The 24,431-nt window shown below is 36.3% G+C and overlaps 3 protein-coding genes across 3 annotated transcripts; 1 reads left to right on the top strand and 2 right to left on the bottom strand.

Annotated features, from left to right (window-relative positions):
- Positions 1-4,500, bottom strand: LOC148717439 (uncharacterized). Its single transcript, XM_088743696.1, has 5 exons — positions 4,256-4,500; positions 3,288-3,405; positions 2,296-2,446; positions 1,145-1,251; positions 1-834 (listed from the first exon to the last, which is right to left on the bottom strand). The coding sequence occupies exons 1-5, from the start codon at positions 4,498-4,500 to the stop codon at positions 517-519; spliced, it is 939 nt and encodes a 312-aa protein (XP_088599822.1). The 3' UTR covers positions 1-516.
- Positions 4,501-8,361: 3,861 nt separating this feature from the next.
- Positions 8,362-10,148, bottom strand: LOC148717440 (uncharacterized). Its single transcript, XM_088743822.1, has 3 exons — positions 10,002-10,148; positions 9,237-9,343; positions 8,362-8,926 (listed from the first exon to the last, which is right to left on the bottom strand). The coding sequence occupies exons 1-3, from the start codon at positions 10,123-10,125 to the stop codon at positions 8,609-8,611; spliced, it is 549 nt and encodes a 182-aa protein (XP_088599948.1). The 5' UTR covers positions 10,126-10,148; the 3' UTR covers positions 8,362-8,608.
- A 7,976-nt stretch (positions 10,149-18,124) lies between these two features.
- LOC148717441 (uncharacterized) lies at positions 18,125-20,441 on the top strand. Its single transcript, XM_088743685.1, has 4 exons — positions 18,125-18,214; positions 18,435-18,597; positions 19,271-19,377; positions 19,685-20,441. The coding sequence occupies exons 1-4, from the start codon at positions 18,206-18,208 to the stop codon at positions 20,000-20,002; spliced, it is 597 nt and encodes a 198-aa protein (XP_088599811.1). The 5' UTR covers positions 18,125-18,205; the 3' UTR covers positions 20,003-20,441.
- The last annotated feature ends 3,990 nt before the right edge of the window (positions 20,442-24,431 follow it).

Raw genomic sequence — 24,431 nt, forward strand, 5'->3', positions numbered from 1 at the left:
GATAATGAGTTTAATAGAAATACTCGGTATCCATAGAGTAAGAGACATATTCTGGTTACAGTACCAGTTACAACTTTTATTACACGACTCGGGAAGTCAGAGGGCCAATAACTAAAATCAACCAATCAAAATGCTCTATTGCCGGTCAATATTCTCTCAATATTACATAGAACATTTTAAGTAATATTTCCTCACTAAAGTCATGTTATCACGACAACAAATTAATGTCAAATACTTAGTAATACTTGGTAATATACTATGGAAGTTTTTTAACCGTAAAGCTACATGGAATATGTTGTAAACATTTTAATGTATACATTTCAATCTTACCAACATTTCAGTGTATTAGAAACCAACAAAAATATTTATCTGAAAAGTATACACTGTGCAAGAAATAAATCCAAACTCTTTACAAAAATGAAAATGGAACAAAACAGTACCATGAAAATAAAAGTATTTTAAAATTCTTCTACTCTATTCCTGTACATGTATTTTCACTTTGGAACATATTTACACCTAACAGGCTTCCACTTGAGCCTGGCATGTGACTGAACGGTCAATACTCTTGCTATCAAAGTTACAACTGGATAATGTACTTTCTCTTTCTATTTTTATTGTTTCCATAAAGTGTAGAAGGAACCATGTTTGTCTGTCAGTTGGCTGGTCATCTTTCATGGAGGAAGGCTTGACTTCCTCCATAAATGCCCTGCCGTCTTCATCACTAGCAAGAAAGTTCCCAGTCCTTTTAGACTCAATAGACATGTAATCACTCTGGTTGTTGACATGTTGAACCTCAAACAGGTATTTCATCTCAATGGGTTGATAGGCAACCAACTGCAAATGAAAATGTAGGTTTAAATTAACGACCGAAACTAAACAGTTGTAACTTTATTGCTAGTAACACAAGAATGAAATGATTGGTCAGGGTGGGGGATGTTTTACTACAGAATGGTTCAGGGTTATTCACCAAATTATCATTATCCATATAGAAGAACTAAGAATGCACACTTGGAAAGGGATTATAATGATTAATTTTTGCCCTCTGTTTTTATTCAATCTTTACCAGAGTAATTTGATTTTGGGAAGTTGCACTTTGAAGACAACAGAGATAATAAAGTCAACGCCACGGTATGTCACAACTCACCTGTAAAAACACCCTGTTCCCTTCTGCACACAGGTAGTAATGGCTGCCATCCAAGTCACACCTAATGGTATTTGCTCCATAATGATAAGCTTTTTCTATGTAAAATTCTAGAGACATGGATAAAAAAGGAAAACAGTCAAATTTATTATGTGAGGAAAGTCAAATATGAGATGTAAATATAGCTTTATTTATAACATAACCAAAGTAAAGCGCGCGCTCTGATTGGTCAATTTAGCATCCCCCATTTGCCCATGGGTGTACGCTGCTGACGTGAGCAAATGCAAAGACTATATTTTTACGCTCGCGCTTGTTTTTTCTGGTCACGTAAGATTTGTTAAATAAAAGGGAACTCTTTGCTACAGTGTATCAATGTTATGTTATAAAACAAATGGTAAACACCACAGCGTACACTATTGAGTTATGGATGCACTTGGGAGGTTTGCTAAGCACTCAAGAAGCTAGAGTCGCTCTCGGCTATCGCCTCGAGCGACTCTTAGGCTTCTTTCGTGCTTAGCAACCTCCCGCGTGCATCCATAACTCAATAGTGTACGCTGTGGTGTTTACCATTTGTTAAGCAGTGCGGCGAATAACTGAGTGAACTTTTCTTAGTCAATTTACCTTTAATAAAAATTATATATTGATGTGATCAATGCAGTTGCATGCTGAATAATGTTCTAAAGCTGGGTTTAAAACAACGGGAAACTATAAGCTCAAAGCTAACGAAAAACTATTCTCGAATTTTTTACGTAATCAATAATTGCTTAAGTGAAAAAGTTTTGCATTACTGTATAAGGTAATTTTACTACAAAAACTGGTAATGCGGTTAGATTAGTGATGCCCTATTAATGGTCATGGATACTTGAGCGACATCTATAGAAGGTTTGCAATTAAACTCGTCGTCAGAATTGAAAATGAATGAAAAACTCCCCAAGTGTCTTTCCGTGTACATTACATGCACGATAGCGCCAATCTGAAAACTGGTTTAAATCTACTTGCATTCAAATGGGCACTGAGTCCGTTACATTTCTGTAGAAACCTCTCTTCTTTCGGATTATGCTGAATTATTTTAGACTATTCCACCATTTTACCTGCACAAAAGCTTCATAATAGCTTTTTGTGAGGGTCACGCCGTACCACAGGCTTATATTTACCTGTTGTATTGCCCCGATGGCTCCCAGAAAACTTTACAGGGATTTGAGGACCAGGTTCGCTTTCCGGCAAATCTGCCATCAGAAGGTTTCCACTTTTGTCGAGTCTGTGGTTGGGGATGTCCATTCGATAGCACGCGCTAATTTTAATTAACTGTCGATAAAATTGAAAAAAAAAGGTTTTTTAAGATTCAACTCCAACTAAACACCACGCGACTGGAAATGAACTTCGCGGGCTTACTTCTCCAGTTGAAAAATTAAAGTACACCCTTTTTTTTTTTATAAAAACCGTCTAGTTAATCTATTGAACAATTATTCCACGAGCGCGCGTTGGATATAATCATCTCATATCCAACAAGAACGAGTGGAATAATTGTTTTATTAAAAACGTTAAATTAAATTTTTAAATTTTACTAAATTTTTAGCTCCTTTTTAATTTTAAGCTGACGCGTACGCTTACCATATTTGTAGATTATGGTGTATTGGCTCATATATCATAATGGCTAAGCCAATAAAAAGTCTTGAATTGCATTATCCAATGATCCAGTTTTTAATAAATAGATATATCTATACATATAGATTATCTAGACGTTTTTATAAAAAAGGGTATACTTTAATATTATATATATATAGATATAAGGTAAACAAACTGTAAACTTCTGTGTCGATTAAAGATACTGAAATAAATGAAAAGCGAAAGTCCTCTTTTTCGTTTTCTTTCTCTTTGCTTTTGCGCTACGAGTTTCACCGCTGTTGCGGCTCTTCAGGCATAGCAAAATACTATGCCTGAAGAGCCGCAACAGCGGTGAAACGCGTAGCGCAAAAGCAAAAAAAAAGAAAAAGAAAAAGAGGACTTTCGTTTTTCCTTTATTTCAGTATATATATATATATATATATATATATATATATATAATATATATATATATATATAATAGTTTACATAAAATCCACGATTGGATGGTTGCAATGTTAAATTTAGAGTAAGTTTACCATACCTTCTCCATATTTTCTTTATAGCGGGTTTTTCTCCAAGCTTGATCTGTAGTCTCTAGTTTCTCCTGATCTTGATCGTTGCTGGTTGCAAATGGTATGGATACCTTTGGATTCGACGATCTATTTATACGGAAAGTTAAGTATGTCGAATATGTAAATGGCCACCATGGGGGGTCCCCAAAGTCACGCGGTCTTCTTAGAAAATGAAAGGGTCAAATACTTCAGTCACTCGCACAGATTTCGAAGTGAACTGACCCTTTATCGAGTAAAACTAGTTTATATGGCTGCCAATCGAGCGTGCAGTTGGAAATGCTCGTGATTCTGTTAGAAGGAGAAGAGTATCTTTGAAATAATTAGAAGGAACAAGTCACGCAAATCAGGAATCTAAAAAATTTCCAAAATAGACTCTTAAAAGATATTCTTAATTGGTTGGAAGATATATCTTTAAGAAACTGAAAAACTGAAAAACCGAAACTTCCTTTTTGTCACTGCTGTTCGAAATAAGCCGACATAATTGATTCTTGTTAAATAGATAATGTATTTTGGGGTTGTCACGCAACTGGCTGCATAACATTCACTCCTCCATCAAAGAGGGGAATGTTTAACAGGTCAAAAACATAGATTCAGTTTTATTTGCTCTGATTAAAGAAATGGAGATGAATGTTATATTTAAGTAGTAATATCAGCCACAAAAGATGTGAAATATTAGAATCTATCTATGGAAGATTTCAAACATCTGAAAGATGCAAGTGTCAATTCTGTTTGAAAATGAAAATATTTTATTAATCTTTTTTATTTGCGGAAACAAGTCGAATGATTTTCCAATTCCGCTATCTTACGATTAAGTCTCTGTGATGCATAACGTTGAATTTTGTGAGCGCTAAGAATTATCGAATTCTAGTGAAAATATAAAAAGATAAATAAAAAATTAGAATGAAATAAAATAGACAAGGCCATTAACTCAGCAAACTTGCCAATGAAGAGTCTGTCACCGCAAACTGTCTCGATATTGATTATTTTCCATCCCCTTTTATTTCTTGTTTCTCCTCTTTTCAAATAATTGTGAACAATTTCTTCTGGATTTTTGTGAACACTTAAAACGGGAGTGCAAGACTCTTGATTTATGGCTTGAATTTCATCATCAGCGAATTTCTTAAAGGAGAGAATGCATTCACATTCTCTTTGACAAAAGATTGAATTCAAAGAAATAATCATGTTATCGTTAAGTTTTGGACACTTAGCTTTAAGAGCTTTATTCGAACCGGCATGTGGATTTTCTTTTCAATACGTGAATAATTGGAGAGATTTTATGAAAACGTTCAAACGAATGACGAAAACTTATACTTTTTCTACCAGAACTGGCTTACAAGCGTTCACGCAACATGAAGCATGATATATAAAAAGTAGTTTTATAGAACTATTGGATCTCTGTGTGAATTTAAATCACAAAAGGCTAAGTCAGAGGTGAACTTCGTCGCTCACATTGTGAACAAACCAGGATCTAAACTGCTTGATTTTAATTCGAGAACTGCGCATTTGATTGATGGAGAGCTTAGTGATGGTTTTGATTGTTACCTTATCAGGCTACGCGCGGAATATTCGTTGGAATCACGCACCAAACAAATAACCTACAGTTGAACCGATTTTTAACAGATGTTGTTAATTGTGACACTGACGCACTATAACAGAACTGAGCGATTGGTTTAATTCACTGAAGTTATGTAGAAGAAATCAAATAAAATGAAAGTATCATAGCAGAAGTTCATGGTGCCATTTATTGTTTGCCCATTTTCACATCGAGAACGGTAAGGCAAAACCCAAGGTAATCGCAATTACTAATCAGAACAAAGGGGAAAACAGAAGAGCGCAAGCCTCCATAAGAACTCTGAAGCTAACCTGCGAAAAAAACTTTCTCAAATTTCAAATGGTTTTGGTATTGCATTTGATTGGATAACAACATAGCAGATTTCTAGACTTATTTCAGAGGGTAATTGAGCAAAACCAATGAGAGCAATCTAATGTATATTTCAACATTCAAAGAGATGTTGCTCCGTTTATGGGTAGTTGAATTTCTCTGGCTCAGTATGGTCCTGGAGTTTGAACAAAATCTCATGAAACTGATCATTTTGTTTTTTGGCTGGCTAGTTTTGCAGTAGTGTCGCATTTGTTTTCTTTTGAAGAAAAAAAAAAGCATTGACAAATATGTACGGTGCATTGAAAGGTTTACTGATGTGAAAAATGTCAGACTACAGCGTGTATAGCAAGGAATTATTAATATTATCCTCATTTTCCGCCAGATCATCTTAGCTGACATAAAAGGGAAATGAATAACAGTGAATGGTGGTAATGTATTCTCCTCAGTTTGCTCTTTTCTCTCTGTATATCCTTTTAGTCGAAGAGCTGAAACTAATGATTACTTGGTTTAAAAAGTCGAATGTCTTGAGCCAGAATGGCGATTAGTTTTCTTCCGGTTCGGTGCGGAGAAAAGAGCATCTTATCTGACATGTAAACAAAAACCTGGTGAATGGCTATGTGGTTCGCTCTACAAAAATGAATTAGAAAGTGAAGCTTTCTCCTGCTATTTCAGTGCACATGTACCAACATTTTAACTTCGTTACTAGTGATTCCTCACTCCGGGGCAAGAAAATGCGGCTAACTCAGTGATGCAGTCATATACTTTGCACAAAAAATACGATTTTTTCTGCATCCATGTACCAATAATAATAATAATACTTTATTTACCCACGTATCACCTAAGAACTAATAGCTCGTTTAAAACATGAACGTGAAACTAATTACAAATAATGAGCTAATAAGAACTAATATCAAAAGGTGAGATAAAAATATTGAAAAGCTATATATTTTCTAATTTATATATTATCTATATATTATCCAACATTTTAATTTCGTTGCTAATGATTCCTCACTCCGGGTAAGAAAATGTGGCTGACTTAGTGATGCTGTCGTATATTTAACGAAGTGATCTGTGTATAGTTGTTATACAAAAACACATGTCGTTCACTTAAATCTAAATTTTACCCTTTGATGGCAAGCTAAGACGCAACGCTCGCTCGCTGTCGATGTTTTTGGGTGCCAGTCTTCCTCGTGCAAATATCGTAGTGAACACTAAACGCTCCCCCTTCTCTTTCTATCGCAAATTTTATCAAAGCACCCTATGCGAAAAACCAAGAAAAGGGCATCAATTACGCAAAACTGCGTTAAAGAAGAACGAGACAATTCATTGTGTGTTACATGATCGGGTAAATATGTTGATGAAGTGGGAGTTTCGTAAAACATGGCGCTGTCTATGACACATTATTACACGACTCGGGCAGTCAGAGGGCCAATAACTAAAATCAACCAATCAAAATGCTCTATTGCCGGTCAATATTCTCTCAGTATTGGACCGGGCACTGTCCCGAATGGTCCCGAATGATATCGCACTTGTGTCCATTTGAACTTCAATCGTATAATAAATCTCTTATTAACCAAGCTTGTTCGGGACCGTACTAGAAGAATATCGGCCCTCGGTCTTTTTTGTACGGACCTCGCTGCGCTCGGTCCGTACTGTCAAGACCTCGGGCCAATATTCTCCCAGTACGGCCCTCGCGCTTGGTTAACAAGATATATATACCAGGAAGGGTAAACAAAGGCCCTCTCTAACAGGCTTGTCCTTTTTTCTCTTTTTCTCACTGATTATTGTGGTGTTGGTGTTCCCGCAATGTGAAGAAAGATGTTCGTCTGCCATGAAATACTCAAATGAGTGCATTCAATCGATCAACTTGAAGGTGCTTAATCGTGATCTTTCGTCGCCTTGGAAACTAATGTCTAGGCAGCGATTATTTAGAATGCCTTACTTCTTCTTGTCTTTCTTTCTAGCTTCTGTTTCTCTTTCAATCAGTCGAAAACAAAAACTTGTAGCTCTGATACCCTCCGTCTGGTGAAGCTTTCTTTTAATTTTAGTTTTTCATTTCATTATAAGCAAAGTTAAGACTTCATTTCCGGCACAAGAGGCTGAAAATCAGCCTGAGATGACAAGACTTTCTCAAGCTTCATCCCTATGGAACACTGAGAGGGTGCTCACCTCATGAATTTCTCTCACTACTCAACAACTCCTTCCATATATCTGCTTGTGGTCGTAATTGATGTTAGATGGCGATTGGAACTCTAGAATTGATAATTTTATTTTAAGCAGAAATTTTTCATTAATTTCTAACTGTATTTTTTCTTTCTATTTTTGCTTTTTGAATTTCTAGTTTTAGAGGACCACAATGAGAACTACTCGTTTTACCAGTAATTGTGTAATCCAATTAAGTCATTATTATTATAATTATTATTATTATTATTATTATTATTGGTTTAGTCTTGGCCACACATGCAGAGTGCACTTTTAGACTTTTATTGTGTTTTAACCTAGACAAAGCTATAATTGAGTTGATTTGAAGGTGTTCGTATGATGCACGATCCTCGCAGTAGAGAGGATCGTGTTGGCTTGTTAGCTCAATTGGTAGAGCGCTGCACTAGTATCGCTGAGGTCAGTGGTTCGAATCCCGTACAGGCCTGATTTTTTTCAGGTCTGATTTTCGCTATTGCATAAATAGCGCTCTCTACTGCGAGGATCGTGCATCATACGTATCTATAACCGCAGTTCAAAATATATGAACTTCATATATTCATCGTATTTGAAGGTGTTCGTTTCATCTGTTTTTTTCTCTCCTTAAGGTACATTACCATAGCAAGTCAGAGTAAGAAGAAGTTGAGTAGCTTTCAACCTATTTCCATATCTCTTCCGGTCTATCCTCTGTTTCTCTTTCAATCAGTCGGCAACAAAAAAGTCTTAAAACGACAGCAACAACAACAGAAGTCTTTACCAATAATGAGTTTAATAGAAATACTCGGTACCCACAAAGTAAACGACATATTCTGGTTCCAATACCAGTTACAACTTATATTACCTAGAACATTTTAAGCAATATTTCCTTACTTGAATTGAAGTGATGTCAGTACAACAACAAATTAACGTTAAATACTTAGTAATACTTGATGATATACTATGGAAGTCTTTTAACCGTAAAGCTACATGAAATATCTTTTATACACTTCAATGTATACAGTCAATCTTACTTACATTTCATTGTATCACAAACCAATAAAAAATATCAATCTGAAAAGAAGTAAGTATACACTGTGCAAGAGATAAATCCAAACTCTTTACAAAAAAAAAAAAAAAAATGGAACAAAACAGTACCATGAAAAAAAAGCATTTCAAAATTCTCCTACTCTATTACTGTACATGAATTTCCACTTTGAAACATATTTACACCTAACAGGCTTCCACTTGAGCCTGGCATGTGACTGAACGGTCAATACTCTTGCTATCAAAGTTACAACTGGATAATGTACTTTCTCTTTCTATTTTTATTGTTTCCATAAAGTGTAGAAGGAACCATGTTTGTCTGTCAGTTGGCTGGTCATCTTTCATGGAGGAGTGCTTGACTTCCTCCATAAATGCCCTGCCATCTTCATCACTAGCAAGAAAGTTCCCAGTCTTTTTAGACTCAATAGACATGTAATCACTCTGGTTGTTGACATGTTGAACCTCAAACAGGTATTTCATCTCGATAGGTTGATAGGCAACCAACTGCAAATGAAAATGTAGGTTTAAATTAACGACCGAAACTAAACAGTTGTAACTTTATTGCTAGTAACACAAGAATGAAATGATTGGTCAGGGTGGGGGATGTTTTACTACAGAATGGTTCAGGGTTATTCACCAAATTATCATTATCCTTATAGAAGAACTAAGAATGTACACTTGGGAAGAGATTATAATGATTAATTTTTGCCCTCTGTTTTTATTAAATCTTTACCAGAGTAATTTGATTTTGGGAAGTTGCACTTTTAAGACAGCATAGATAATAAAGTGAACGCCACGGTATGTCACAACTCACCTGTAAAAACACCCTGTTCCCCTCTGCACACAGGTAGTAATGGCTGCCATCCAAGTCATACCTAATGGTATTTGCTCCATAATGATAAGCTTTTTCTATGTAAAATTCTAGAGACATGGATAAAAAAGGTAAACAGTCAAAAATATTATTTGACGAAAGTCAAATATAAGATGTAAATATAGCTTTATGCAGTGGGGCGAATAACTGGGTGAACTTTTCTTAGTCAATTTACTTTTAATAAAAATTAGATATTGATGTGATCAATGCAGTTGCATGCTGAATAATGTTCTGTAGCTGGGTTTAAAACAACGGGAAACTATAAGCTCAAAGCTAACGAAAAACTATTCTCGAATTTTTTACGTAATCAATAATTGCTTAAGTGAAAAAGTTTTGCATTACTGTATAAGGTAATTTTAATACAAAAACTGGCAATGTGGTTAGATTAGTGATGCCCTGTTAATGGTCATGGATACTTGAGCGACATCTATAGAAGGTTTGCAATTAAACTCTTCGTCAGAATTGAAAATGAATGAAAAACTCCCCAAGTGTCTTTCCGTGTACATTACATGCACGATAGCGCCAATCTGGAAACTGGTTTAAATCTACTTGCATTCAAATGGGCACTGAGTCCGTTACATATCTGTAGAAACCTCTCTTCTTTCAGATTATGATGGGTTATTTTAGACTATTCCGCCATTTTACCTGCACAAAAGCTTCATAATAGCTTTTTGTGAGGGTCACGCCGTACCACACGCTTATATTTACCTGTTGTATTGCCCCGATGGCTCCCAGAAAACTTTACAGGGATTTGAGGACCAGGTTCGCTTTCCGGAAAATCTGCCATCAGAAGGTTTCCACTTTTGTCGAGTCTGTGGTTGGGGATGTCCATTCGATAGCACGCGCTAATTTTAATTAACTGTCGATAAAATTGAAAAAAGAAGGTTTTTTAAGATTCAACTCCAACTAAACGCCACGCGACTGGAAATGAACTTCGCCAGTTGAAAAATTAAAGTACACCCTTTTTTTTTATAAAAACGTCTAGTTAATCTATTGAACAATTATTCCACGAGCGCGCGTTGGACATAATCACCTCATATCCAACAAGAACGAGTAGAATAATTGTTTTATTAAAAACCTTAAATTAAATTATCAAATTTTACTAAATTTTTAGCTCCCTTTTAATTTTAAGCTGACGCGTACGCTAACCATATTTGTAGATTATGGTGTATTGGCTCATATATCATAATGGCTAAGCCAATAAAAAGTCTTGAATTGCATTATCCAATGATCCAGTTTTTAATAAATATATATATCTATACATATAGATTATCTAGACGTTTTTATAAAAAAGGGTATACTTTAATATTATATATATATATAATGTAAACAAACTGTAAACTTCTGTGTCGAATAAAGATACTGAAATAAATGAAAAACGAAAGTCCTTTTTCTTTTTCTTTCTCTTTGCTTTTGCGCTACGCGTTTCATCGCCGTTGCGGCTCTTCAGGCACAGCAAAGTGCTATGCCTGCAGAGCCACAACAGCGGTGAAACGCGTAGCGCAAAAGCAAAAAGAAAGAAAAAGAAAAAGAGGACTTTCGTTTTTCATTTATTTCAGTATATATATACAATACTTTACATAAAATCCACGATTGGATGGTTGCAATGTTAAATTTAGAGTAAGTTTACCATACCTTCTCCATATTTTCTTTATTGCGGGTTTTTCTCCAAGCTTGATCTGTAGTCTCTAGTTCCTCCTGATCTTGATCGTTGCTGGTTGCTAATGGTATGGATACCTTTGGATTCGACGATCTATTTATACGGAAAGTTAAGTATGTCGAATATGTAAATGGCCACCAGGGGGGGTCCCTAAAGTCACGCGGTCTTCTTAGAAAATGAAAGGGTCAAATACTTCAGTCACTCGCACAGATTTCGGAATAAACTGAGCTTTTATCGAGTAAAACTAGTTTATATGGGTGCCAATCGAGCATGCAGTTGGAAATGTTCGTGATTCTGTTCGAAGGAGAAAAGTATTTTTGAAATAATTAGAAGGAACAAGTCACGCAAATCAGGAATCTAAAAAATTTCCAAAATAGACTCTTAAAAGATATTCTAAATTGGTTTGAAGATATATCTTTAAGAAACCGAAAAACTGAAAAACCGAAACTTCCTTTTTGTCACTGCTGTTCGAAATAAGCCGACATAATTGATTCTTGTTAAATAGATAATGTATTTTGGGGTTGTCACGCAACTGGCTGCATAAAATTCAGTCCTCCATCAAAGAGGGGAATGTTTAACAGGTCAAAAACATAGATTCAGTTTTATTTGCTCTGAATAAAGAAATGGAGATGAATGTTATATTTAAGTAGTAATATCAGCCACGGAAGATGTGAAATATTAGAATCTATCTATGGAAGATTTCAAACATCGGAAAGATGCAAGTGTGAATTCTGTTTGAAAATGAAAATACTTTATTAATCTTTTTTATTTGCGGAAACAAGTCGAATGATTTTCCAATTCCGCTATCTTCCAATTAAGTATCTGTGATGCATAACGTTGAATTTTGTGAGCGCTAAGAATTATCGAATTCTAGTGAAAATATAAAAAAAGAAATAAAAAATTAGAATGAAATAAAATAGACAAGGCCATTAACTCAGCAAACTTGCCAATGAAGAGTCTGTCACCGCAAACTGTCTCGATATTGATTATTTTCCATCCCCTTTTATTTCTTGTTTCTCCTCTTTTCAAATAATTGTGAACAATTTCTTCTGGAGTTTTGTGAACACTCAAAACGGGAGTGCAAGACTCTTGATTTATGGCTTGAATTTCAACATCAACGAATTTCTTAAAGGAGAGAATGCATTCACATTCTCTTTGACAAAAGATTGAATTCAAAGAAATAATCATGTTATCGTTAAGTTTTGGACAGTTAGCTTTAAGAGCTTTAATTGAACCGGCATGTGGATTTTCTTTTCAATTCGTGAATAATTGGAGAGATTTTATGAAAACATTCAAACGGATGACGAAAATTTATACTTTTTCTACCAGAACTGGCTTACAAGCGTTCACGCAACATGAAGCATGATACATAAAATGTAGTTTTAAAGAACTATTGGATCTCTGTGTGAATTTAAATCACAAAAGGCTGAGTCAGAGGTGAACTTCATCGCTCACATTGTGAACAAACCAGGATCTAAACTGCTTGATTTTTGTTCGAGAACTGCGCATTTGATTAATGGAAAGCTGAGTGATGGTTTTGATTGTTGCCTTATCAGGCTCTGCGCGGAACCTTCGTCGGAATCACGCACCAAACAGAGAAGTAAACTACAGTTGGACCGATTTTTAACAGTTGTTGTGAATTGTGACATACACACCAAAACAGGACCGAGTGATTGGTTTAATTTACTGCAGTTTTATAGAAACAAATCAAATGAAAATAAAGTATGATAGCAGAAGTTCAAAATGCCATTTATTGCTTGCTCATTTTCCATGAGATCCGTAAGGCAAAACCCAAGGTAATCGCAATTGCTAATCAGAACAAAGGTGAAAACAGAAGAACGCAAACCTCCCTAAAAACTCAAAGCTAACCTGCAAAAAAAAAACTGTGTCAAATTTAAAATGGATTTGGTATTGCATTTGATTGGATAACAACCTGGCAGAAGATTTCTATACCTATTTCAGAGAGTAATTGAGCAAAACCAGCGAGAGCAATCTAATGTAATTTTCAACATTCAAAGAGATGTTGCTCTATTTATAAGGGGTTGAACCTCTCTGGCTCAGTATAGTCCTGGAGTTTGAACAAAATCTTATGAAACTGATCATTGTTTTGGCTGGCTGGTTTTGCAGTAGTGTTCCCTTTGTTTTCCGTTGAAGAAAAACCTGATGAATGGCTCTGTGGTTCGCTCTGTAAAAAGGAAGTGTAAGCTTCACTTTTGAAGCTTTCCCTTGCTATTTCATTGCACATGTACCAACATTTTAATTTGGTTGCTAGTGATTCCTCACTCCGAGCAAGAAAATTTGGCTAACGCAGTGATGCAGTCGTATACTTTGCAGAAAAAAATACGTTTTTTCGAAATACATGTACCAACATTTTTATTTCGTTGCTAGTGATTCCTCGTTCCGGGTAAGAAAATGTGGCTAACTCATTGATGCTTTCGTATACTTTACGAGCAAGTGATCTGTGTATAGATTTTAATTTCTACAAAAACACATGTCGTTCGCCTGAATCTAAATTTTAGCCGTTGGTGCCAAGCTACGGGTCAACGCTCGCTCGCTGTCGATCTCTTTGGCTTCCAGTCTTCCTTGTTCAAATATCGTAGTAAACAGTAGACGCTCTCCAGTCTCCTCTTTCTATCGCAACACAAGTTTTATCAGAGCACCCTCTGCGAAAAACTGAGAAAAAGGCATCAATTACGCAAAACCACGTTGAAGAAGAACGAGACAATTGATTGTGTATTACATGATCGGGTAAATATGTTTTTTTTTGGTCTTTTTCTCACTGTTTATTGTGGTGTTGGTGTTGCCGCAATGTAAGTAAAGAGGTTGCGTCACTCATGAAATACTCAAATGTGAGCATTCAATCGATGGACTTGAAGGTGATTGTAATAAGTAAAAATGTTGGGCTACTTGGAAAGCTACGCCACTCTGTACCTCGACAAATACTATTGAAAAGCTAACAGTCCTTAATCCACCCTTATTTAACCTATGGTCTTGCTGCCTGGGGATCGGGCATGCAAGAGTTATCTTAACAAAATTCTTATTCTTCAGAAAAGAGCCCTTCGTCTGCTGTACTTCGCAGACTGGCATGACCATGCAATTCCTTTATTTCTTAAAGCAAACGTACTTCCGATAGCTTTTCTTTATTACGAGTCCGTATCAACTTTAATACACCATATCAATAATGTTGTAGAACGTTTTCAAGGATTGATATTTCCAGTATTTTTAGGTTTGCCTTTTGTTTTATTAAGTCTTGCCTTTTCGCCCCTACGTGCTATTTTGATGAATCTATAGTTTTGATCATTTATTTTTAGTGTGTGCTTGAACTTGGCTCAGCACTTACCGTGCTAGACATTTTAATCTCTTGTTATGGTTGAGGATGACTAGTTTGCTAGGTGGTCATGTTTGAGTTGGTAAAACTGACCTTGAGTCTTACCCACACTGAACATCCTGTTTTGGAAATTCCCACGGTTAGCTAACCCAAACATGTCTGTGATTTTTGTATTTAATACTGGAGCACTCCTTGCTGAAAGTAGTGAAAATAAGCAGTGGAACAAGAGAGAGAAAATTAGCTGTAGTAGAAGCAGCAGTATAGGAGAATAAAGAAGAAAATTACAGAGTCTCAGTACCTCTTGTTAATTCGCCAAGCGAGTGGTAAAACCCCCACAACAAATTTAAATTTGTATGAGAAATTAGTTATACATAGATACAAACGATTTTGTATCGTCCTTTTGCCAGATCGAATAATTGCAATATGGTCTAAATAAACAACAATCAAAGTATACCATTTGTGGTCGATCAGTTCGTCGGCATTACTTTCTACTTGGAACACCAGGCTTTAGTTTTCATGTCAGATATGATGGTCCTTTCTCCGCATCGAACCAGAAGAAAACTAATCGCCATTCTGGATAAAGACTTTCGACTTTTAAAACCCAAGCGATCATTAGTTTCAATTCTTCGAGTAAAAGGACATACAGAGAGAAAAGAGCAAAAGAGAATACATTATCACCATTCACTGCTGTTCATTTCGCTTTTATGTCAGTTATGTCAGTTATGAGAATTTGGCGGAAAATAAGGATATTATTCAGTAATAATTCCTTTGCTACACACGCTGTAGTCTGGCATTTTTTTACATCAGTAAACCTTTCAATGCACTGTACACATTTGTCATTGTTCTTTTTTCTTCAACAGAAAACAAATACAACACTACCGCAAAACCAGCCAGCCAAAAAAAGTGATCAGTTTCATAAGACTTTGTTCAAACTCCAGGTCTATACTGATCCAGAGGTTCAACTCCTTATGAATAGAGCAACATCTCTTTGAATGTTGAAAATTACATTAGATTACTCTCACTGGTTTTGCTCAATTACTCTCTGAAATAGGTCTAGAAATCTTCAGCTATGTTGTTATCCAATCAAATGCAATACCAAATCCATTTGAAATTTGACACAGTTTTTTTCACAGGTTAATTTTGAGTTCTTATGGAGGTTTACGCTCTTCTGTTCCTGGCATCGCTCTCTGGAAGTGTGTTGACGATACCACTATCTCGGAGCTGATAAGCAAGAACCAAGACAGTCACATTCAAGCTGCTGTTGACATCCTAGTAAGCCGTGCGACCGAGGATAAGTTTCAGTTAAACGAGACGAAATGCAAAGAACTGCTCATAAACTTTAACACTAACATTCCTAATTCTTTCGATCCAGTTGTTGTTAGTGGCAAGCCCATTGACCTAACTACTAGTGCCAAAATACTAGGCCTTAACATCTCTAATGATTTGAAATGGAATTGTCACATTAACTCCATTATTAAGAAAGCTAAAAAGCGCTTGTATTGCTTATCTCAGCTTAAACGCTCTGTTCTTGGTACCCGTGAGTTAGTCCAGTTTTTCTGCACTTGTATTCGTCCGATTACGGAGTATGCATGTCCTGTCTTCCATGACAGCCTTCCCGTTTACCTCTCCAACGAACTTGAAGAAATACAAACGCAGGCTACGCGCATTATTTTTCCTCTTTACTCATATAGTGAGGCCTTGGCTGAATCAGGCCTGACTAAACTTTCAGATCGCCGCCAGAAACTAGTTGATAAACTATTCAAGAATGTTTTACAGAATCAACAGAACAAGCTCCATGAACTTCTTCCTACTCGCAACACATGTACCTTTAACCTAAGAAATATGCGGAAGTTTAAGCCAGTTTTTAAGACGAACAGGTTTCGTAATAGTTTTATTACCTTCAATGCCCTTAAGGCTTGAACGGTTTTATACAAAGGTTTTTTTTTTTTTAGAACATTTATATTTAGTGTTCTTATTGCTGTTTTAATACATTTAGTCTAATGTAATTATCAATGCTTGAAACTTGTAAATAATCGCATAATTCAACTTTTGGTTGCAAATCGGTTATTAATAAACTATATATCTCATATCTATCTATCTATCTTCTGTTTTCCCCTTTGTTCCTGATTAGCAGTTGTGATTACCTTGGGTTTTACCTTACGGTTCTCAATGTGAAAATGGGCAAACAATAAATGGCACCTTGAACTTCTGCTATCATACTTTATTTTTATTTGATTTTTTCTATAAAACCGTTTTAAACCACTCACTCAGTCCTGTTATGGTGTGTATGTCACAATTCACAACAATTGTTAAAAATCGGTCCAACTGTAGGTTATTCGTTTGGTGCGTGATTCCAACGAATGTTCGGCGCAGAGACTGATAAGGCAACAATCAAAACCATCACTCAGCTTTCCATCAATCAAATGCGCAGTTTTCGAATTAAAATCAAGCGGTTGAGATCCTGGTTTGCTCACAAGGTGAACGACGAAGTTCACCTCTTAATCAGCCTTCTGTGATTTAAATCCCCACATAGGTCCAGTAGTTTTATATATCATGCTTCATGTTGCATGAACGCTTGTAAGCCAGCTCTGGCAGAAAAAGTGTAAGTTTTCGCCATTCGGTTAAACGTGTTCATAAAATCTCTCAATTAATCACGAATTGAAAAGAAATCCCGCAGGCTCAAGTAAAACTCTCAAAGCTAAGTGTCCAAAACTTAACAATAACATGATTATTTCTTTTAACTCAGTCATTGTCAGGGAATGTGAATGCATTATCTCCTTTAAGAAATTCACTGATTATGAAAATCAAGCAATAAATCAAGAGCCTTGCATTCCCGTTTTAAGTGTTTACGAAAATCCAGAAGAAATTGTTCACAATTATTTGAAAAGAAGAGAAACAAGAGAAAAAAGGGGATGGAAAATAATCAATATAGAGATAGTTTACGGTGACAGACTCCTAATTGACAAGTTTGCTAAGTTATGACCAATTAATGGGCTTCTCTATTTAATTTAATTTCTTTTATTTATTTATTTTTCATTTTGACTACAATTCGAGAATTCTTTAAACTCATATAACGTTATGGATCACAGAATATTAATCGTAAGATAACGAAATTGGCATATCATGCAACTTCTTTCCGCAAATAAAAAACATTAATGAATAATTTTCATTTTCAAACAGAACTCACACTTGCATCTTTCAGGTGTTTGAAATCTCCCATACATAGTTTCCTCTATTTCACATCTTCTGTGGCTGGATTTACTGCTAAAATATAACATTAATCTCTATTTTTTTTTATTCAGAGCAAATAAAATTAAATATTAATTTGTTTCTGTTTTTGACCTGTACAACATTCCTCTCTTTCGTGGGGGCCTGAATGTTATGCAGCCAGTTGCATTTCGTGACGATCTCAAAATACATTATCTATTAAACAAGAATCAATTATATGGGCTAATTTTTAACATCACTGACGAAAAGGAAACTTCAGTTTTTCAGTTTCTTAAAGATATATCTCCTAACCAATTTAGAATATCTTTTAAGAATCTATTTTGGAAACCTTTTGGATTCCTGATTTGCGTGACTTGTTCTTTCTAATTATTTGAAATATACACTTCTCCTTCCAACGGAATAGCGAGTATTGCCAACTGCATGCTCCATTGGCAACCGTAGAAACTAGTGTTACTCAAGTTATTTCGAAATTCGTACGAATGATTGAGATATTCGATGCTTTCAATTTCTGACAAGACCGCGTGACTTTGGGAACCACCCTGGTGTCAATTAACATATTCGACATCCTCAACTTTCCGTATAAATAGATCGTGGAATCCAAAGGTTTCCATACCATTTGCAACTAGCAACGATCAAGATCACGAGAAACCAGAGACTACAGATCAAGCTTGGAGAAAAACCCGCCATAAAAAAAATATGGAGAAGGTAAGGTAGACTTACTATAAATTTAACATTGCAACCATCCAATTGTTATACATAAGACCCTTTTTGTAAGAACGTTCAGGCTGAGTAGACGTTCTTATAAAAAAGGGTGTACTTGAAATTTCAGTTCCAATTAAGTCCGCGAAGTTCATTTCCAGTCGCGTGTTGTTTAGTTGGATTTAAATCCTAAAAAAGAAGTTTTTTTTTTCAATTTATCGAACAGTTAATTAAAATTAGCGCGTGCTATCGAATGGACATCTCCGACCACAGACTTGACAGAAGTGGAAATCTACTCATAGCAGATTTGCCGGAAGGCGAACCTGGTCCTCAAATCCCTGTAAAGTTTACCGGGAGCCATCGGGGCAATACAACAGCTAAATATAAGCGTATGGTTAGGCTGGACCCTCACAAAAAGCTATTATAAAGATTTTGTGCATGTAAAATGGTAGAGTAGTCTAAAATAATCGAGTATAATTCGAAAGAGGAGAGATTTCCGCAGAAATATAACAGACGTAGTGCCCATTTGAGTGTAAGTAGATTTAAACGAGTTTCCAGATTGGCTCTATCGTGAATGTAATCTACACGGAAAGACACTTGCGGATTTTTTCAATCATTTTCAATTCTGACTGCGAGTTTAATTGCAAACATTCTATAGATGACGCTCAAGTATCCATGAACATTCACAAGGCCTCATTAATCTAGCCACACTGCCAGTTTTTGTGATAAAATTATCTTAGACAATAATGCAAAACTTTTTCGCTTAAGCAATTTTTGATTACGTAAAAATTCGAGAAATAGTTTTTCGTTGGGTGTCTGTTAGATGTAGAACAGAAAAAAAAACCAAGAGGCTCATAGCTTCCCTGTGTTTTAAACCCAGCTTCAGAACATTATTTAGCTTGCAACTGGATTGATCAGATCAATATCTAATTTTCACTAGAGGTAAATTGAATGAGAAAAGTACACTTTATCGCAATAAATAAAGCTATATTCACATCTAAAATCTGACTTTCTTCAAATACTAAATTTGATTGTTTTCTTTTTTTTTATTCATGTCTCTAGAATTTTACATAGAAAAAGCCTATCATTATGGAGCAAATACCATCAGGTATAACTTGGATGGCAGCCATTACTACCTGTGTGCAGAAGGAAACAGGGTGTTTTTGCAGGTGAGTTATGGCTATGAAATAATTATCTCAGTCTGTTGTCTTCAAACTGCAACTTCCCAGAAACAAATTACTCTGGTAGAAATTAAACAAACAGAGGGAGCAATAAAAAATAATGATTGTAACTCCTTCCTGGGCGTACATACCTAGTCCTTCTAAATGGGAAATGATAATTTGTGGAATAATCCTGAACTTTTCTGTAGTAAAACATTCTCCACCCTGACCAATCATTTAATTTTTGTGTTACTAGCAGTAAAGTTACTACTGTCTAGTTAAGGTTGCTAATTTAAGTCTATATTTTTATTTGCAGTTGGTCGCCCATCAGCCTATTGAGATGAAATACCTGTTTGAAGTTAAACATGTCAACAACCAGAGTGATTACATGTCTATTAAGTCTAAAAAGACTGGGAACTTCCTTGCTAGTGATGAAGATGGCAAGGCATTTATGGAGGAAGTCAAGCCTTCCTCAATGAAAGATGACCAGCCAACTAACAGACAAACGTGGTTCCTTTTACACTTTGTGGAAACAGTGAAAATAGAAAGAGAAAGTACATTATACAGTTGTAACTTTGATAACACAAGTATTGACTATTCAATCGCATGTCAAGCTCAAGTGGAAGCCTGTTAGGTGTAAATATGTTTCACTGTGAAAATAGAATGTACAGGAATAAGTATGAGATACTTAACTATTGTTTTTTTCATGGTACTGTTTTGTTCTATTTTTTTGTGTGAAGAGTTTGGATTTATTTCTTGCACAGTGTATACTTACTTCTTTTCAAATGATTATTTTTCAATTGCTTTGTGATACATTGAAATGTAGGTGACAATGAAATGTAGACATTGAAATGTATACAAGATATTTCATGTAGCTTTACAGTTAATGAAACTTCCTCAGTAAATTAATTAGTATTTGACGTTAAGTTGTTGTTTTAATAACATGGCTTGAAGTGAGGATAGATTACTTAAGATGTTCTAGGTAATATAGGTTACTGTAACTGTAACCAGAATATGTCGCTTACTCTATGAGTACCAAGTATTTTTATATTAAAAATGTTATCGGTAAAGACTTCTGTTGTTGTTGCTGTTGTTTTTAGAATTTTTCGTTTCCAACTGATTGAAAGAGAAACAATTGCAGAGGACAGAAGGAGAGAGAGAGTAACAGGTTCAAAGCTACTCAACTTCTTCTTATTGACTTGCTGTGCTAATGTACCTTGAGGAGAAGAAAAAACCAATGAAACTAACACCTTCAAATAAATTCAATTATATACCTGAGAAGGAAACGAGTACATACCAAACGAACAACGTTCATTTTGCTGTTAGAAGCAAACAAGCGGCTTCCCTTTGTTGTTGGAAACGAACAACACTTTTAGCATGTTGCTCAAACATATTTCAATTTTGATAATAAGATCGATTACTGTAGTGTAGAATATTTAATGTATGCGCGCCGAAGTATGGCTGCCACGTTTGATGTTCTGCGAAAATTTTTAATTTTACTCGGATTTCAGTCAATTTTTTTATCAGTTTGGTTACACGATGGTCGCACTTTGAACACAGCTCCTGTTTCATTTCAAGCGGCTGGACTGGATCGACCTTCCTTTCACTTTCGAAGACTAAGTTCATTTGGGCTTCGTCGACGACCAATTTCTTCCTGGCACAAACACGGTTACGTTTGCTTCTTATTGCCGTCCCTTGACCTTACTATTTGTCAGGACGTTGAAAGGAATCCTGGCCCACTTACTCATCATTCTACTGGTCGCGCTAACCCTCCTCCTTCTGCTATTTCGCTTGCCGATAAGCCATCAAGTCAAGCCCAAATTGCTACAAAGTTTTACTCCAGAACTGATCTTCTTCGCTTGCGCTCTTCCGGTCCAAGCTATTTGTATCAATCTTCATTATGTCTACTTCAAGCCCTTGGTATTTTTAAGTACCGAGGATGTCGCGCTGGAAAGGCTGATAAAGCTAGGAAACATGCTGTTCATAATATTCTTCCGATTTCTTCTTCACGCCGGGGTTGTAGATCATTAAATATTCAACTTGTCACCTCTAATGGTGTCAATCCGTCCGTTTTGAAGCCTCTGAGATCATTGCTGTCATCGAGTCTTTCTTCAAATAATCTTCGCTTTGCAATCTGTAATGCTCGCTCTATCAGGAACAAAGTGGAAACAATCATTGACCATGCTGTTGGCAATGATATCGGTATCTGTATTTTTACTGAAACTTGGTTAAACGATTTAGATTCTGTCTGCATTGCTGATCTTTCTCGTCATGGCTATTTATTCAAGAGTTTTCCACGGCAATCAAATCGATCTGGCGGTGGTACAGGCATTTTATTCCGCGACTCTTTTGATGCCACACTTCTGGACGGGAAGGAACATAATTCTTTTGAATTTTCCGAATGGATTTTGAAGACAACAAATCGCTCTATCCGTATTGTTGCTGTTTACCGCCCTCCCAACTCTTCTGCGTCGGTATTTCTTGATGAGTTTTCGTCGTATCTTGAAAACATTGTCATGTGTCCTGAACCTCTTATTATCGCTGGGGATTTCAACTTTCACATGGATTTGGTGCATAGCAATTGTGCTATAAGATTTAAAGAGTTGCTGGAAACCTTCAGCCTCTCACAACACGTAACGATGTCCACGCATATTTCTGGGCATATTTTGGACCTTATCATCACTCGATCCACCAGTGACTTAATTTTGGGTCCCATTAACGTCACCTTACCCATCTCGGATCATTTTTTTGTTGAGTGTTTTATTCGCTTCCCAAGTTCATCAATCTCTACCAAGTCTGTGTCATATCGCAGGTTAAAGAACATCGACATTGATGCATTTAAATCGGACATCACCTCGTCTGTACTTTGCAGTGACACACACTGGAGCAACCTTGGCGATTTATCCAAGCAGTACTCCTCGACTTTAACAGAAATCCTGGATAAACATGCTCCCATAAAGACAAAAACTCTTGTTACTCGTGCAAAGATCCCTTGGTTTAACGCTGATGTTCTCCAGTTTAAACGCATTCGTCGCAAGGCTGAGCGGAAAGCTCTTAAAAGTGGTCTTTCTTCAGATTGGCTTGCTTATCGTAAAATCTGTAATAGATATTCTGCTCTTCTCAAGTCTACTCGAGCTTCTTATTACTCAGATTTAATTGGTCAGTGCGCTGGTGACTCCGGGAAGTTGTTCAAATTGGTTTCATTCCTTTGTAAGGGTCCTAATGTTAATGATCTACCACCTCATGATGACCCAGTTCTACTTGCGAATAAATTTGGGGAATTCTTTGTTAAAAAAATTGAACTCATCAAAGATTCCATCAGTGATATTGAAGTTAATCCTCCTTATTCTGATGCTGCTGCTCCAGCTGTAGAACTTGACAGTTTTTCGCCGTTATCAGTGGAAGATGTTTGCAAAATAATCAGTACATCGTCTAATGCCTCATGCTCCCTGGATCCAATCCCTACATGGCTTGTGAAGTCTTGTCTTGACGTCCTTGCGCCCTCCATTACTCGCATGGTAAATTTGTCTATTCGCCACGCCTATGTTCCCGATGATTGGAAAACTGCAATTGTGAAACCTCTATTAAAGAAACCCGGTCTAGAGTTAACTTATAAAAACTTCCGTCCGGTAAGCAATCTAACATTCATCTCCAAGATCGTCGAAAAGGCGGTTCTTTCTCAATTGTTTAAGCACTGTGAATACAATGCTCCTCTGCCGAAGTTACAATCAGGGTTTCGAAGATTTCACTCTACCGAAACTGCCTTGCTTAAGGTTCAAAGTGATATTCTTATGTCAATGGACCATCAGGAAATTACGCTTCTTGTGCTACTGGATCTAAGCGCTGCTTTTGATACAATCGATCATCAGATTCTCCTTAATGTTCTTGAAAGCAATTTTGGAATCATTGGCTCTGCCCATAAATGGTTTGCGTCTTATCTGTCTGGCCGAAAACAACGTGTTCTCATAAACGATCGAACATCAGATGATTTTCATTTGAACTGCGGTGTCCCACAAGGCAGCTGTATGGGTCCTATTTTATTCATATTATACATATCTCGACTATATCACGTGATCGCTAACCATCTCCCCTCTGCTCACGGATATGCCGATGATACACAACTTTATCTGTCGTTTAGACCCAATGACATATCTTCGCAAGACCACGCCATAGCTGCTCTTGAAGCCTGCATTTCGGATGTCCGCTCATGGTTGATTTATAATCGCCTGTTAATTAACGATTCTAAAACCGAATTCTTAGTTGTTGGTTCCCGCCATCAATTATCAAAAATCGCAATTGATTCCATCACAGTCGGTAATTCTACCATTCAGCCTCTCAACAGTGTTCGAAACCTGGGTTCCTGGTTTGACTCCAATATGTCCATGTCCATTCACATTGGTAAGATCTGCAGCAAAGCTTTTCATGGATTGTATAAAATTCGCCAAATTAGGAAATTCCTCAGTCCTGAGTCCACGAAGACTCTTGTTCACGCATTTGTGACTTCGCATTTAGACTATTGCAACTCCCTTTTATTTGGCGTACCCAAGTACCAGACAGAGCCTCTTCAGAAGGTGCTTAACGCCGCTGCTCGACTAATTTTTAGGATTCCCAAGTTTCACCACATCTCGTCCGCCTTATATAATCTTCACTGGCTTCCTGTGGCTTATCGCGTCCATTTTAAGTTGTTACTTTTAATTTATAAAGCTTTAAATAACCAAGGCCCACTATACATAAAAGAATATCTGCAGCCATACAGTGTCAAGGGTCATCAGCTACGTTCCTGCGATCAGGGTCTCCTTAAGGTCCCAAGAACTAACTTTAAGACCTTTGGTGATCGTGCCTTTGCCCGTTCTGGACCTTTTTTGTGGAACGAACTGCCGCTTGAAATTCGAAACAGTCCAAGTGTAACGATTTTCAAGTCAAAGCTTAAGACACATCTATTCAGCCTGGCTTACAGTTTGTTTTGATATTTTGTCGTTTATCATTTTAATATTTGTAGGTAATAATGTTGTAAAGCGCTTTAGAATATTTTATAATTTTAGCGCTTTAGAAATGTAAATTAT

Source organism: Stylophora pistillata, chromosome 13, assembly GCF_964205215.1.
Source record: "Stylophora pistillata chromosome 13, jaStyPist1.2, whole genome shotgun sequence".
NCBI classification, from domain to species: domain Eukaryota; kingdom Metazoa; phylum Cnidaria; class Anthozoa; order Scleractinia; family Pocilloporidae; genus Stylophora; species Stylophora pistillata.

What these genes read in the sequence shown, in the direction of transcription:
- LOC148717439 (XM_088743696.1), bottom strand. Translation starts at nt 4,500, where the DNA reads ATGATTATTTCTTTGAATTCAATCTTTTGTCAAAGAGAATGTGAATGC. An exon ending in GACAGACTCTTCATTGGCAA is followed by an intron (nt 3,406 to 4,255) that starts GTTTGCTGAGTT and finishes CCGTATAAATAG; the next exon opens with ATCGTCGAATCCAAAGGTAT. An exon ending in CCATCGGGGCAATACAACAG is followed by an intron (nt 1,252 to 2,295) that starts GTAAATATAAGC and finishes CCATGTCTCTAG; the next exon opens with AATTTTACATAGAAAAAGCT.
- LOC148717440 (XM_088743822.1), bottom strand. Translation starts at nt 10,125, where the DNA reads ATGGACATCCCCAACCACAGACTCGACAAAAGTGGAAACCTTCTGATG. An exon ending in CCATCGGGGCAATACAACAG is followed by an intron (nt 9,344 to 10,001) that starts GTAAATATAAGC and finishes CCATGTCTCTAG; the next exon opens with AATTTTACATAGAAAAAGCT. An exon ending in GGAACAGGGTGTTTTTACAG is followed by an intron (nt 8,927 to 9,236) that starts GTGAGTTGTGAC and finishes TTTCATTTGCAG; the next exon opens with TTGGTTGCCTATCAACCTAT.
- LOC148717441 (XM_088743685.1), top strand. An exon ending in TACAACAGCTAAATATAAGC is followed by an intron (nt 18,598 to 19,270) that starts GTATGGTTAGGC and finishes TCATGTCTCTAG; the next exon opens with AATTTTACATAGAAAAAGCC. An exon ending in GAAACAGGGTGTTTTTGCAG is followed by an intron (nt 19,378 to 19,684) that starts GTGAGTTATGGC and finishes TTTTATTTGCAG; the next exon opens with TTGGTCGCCCATCAGCCTAT.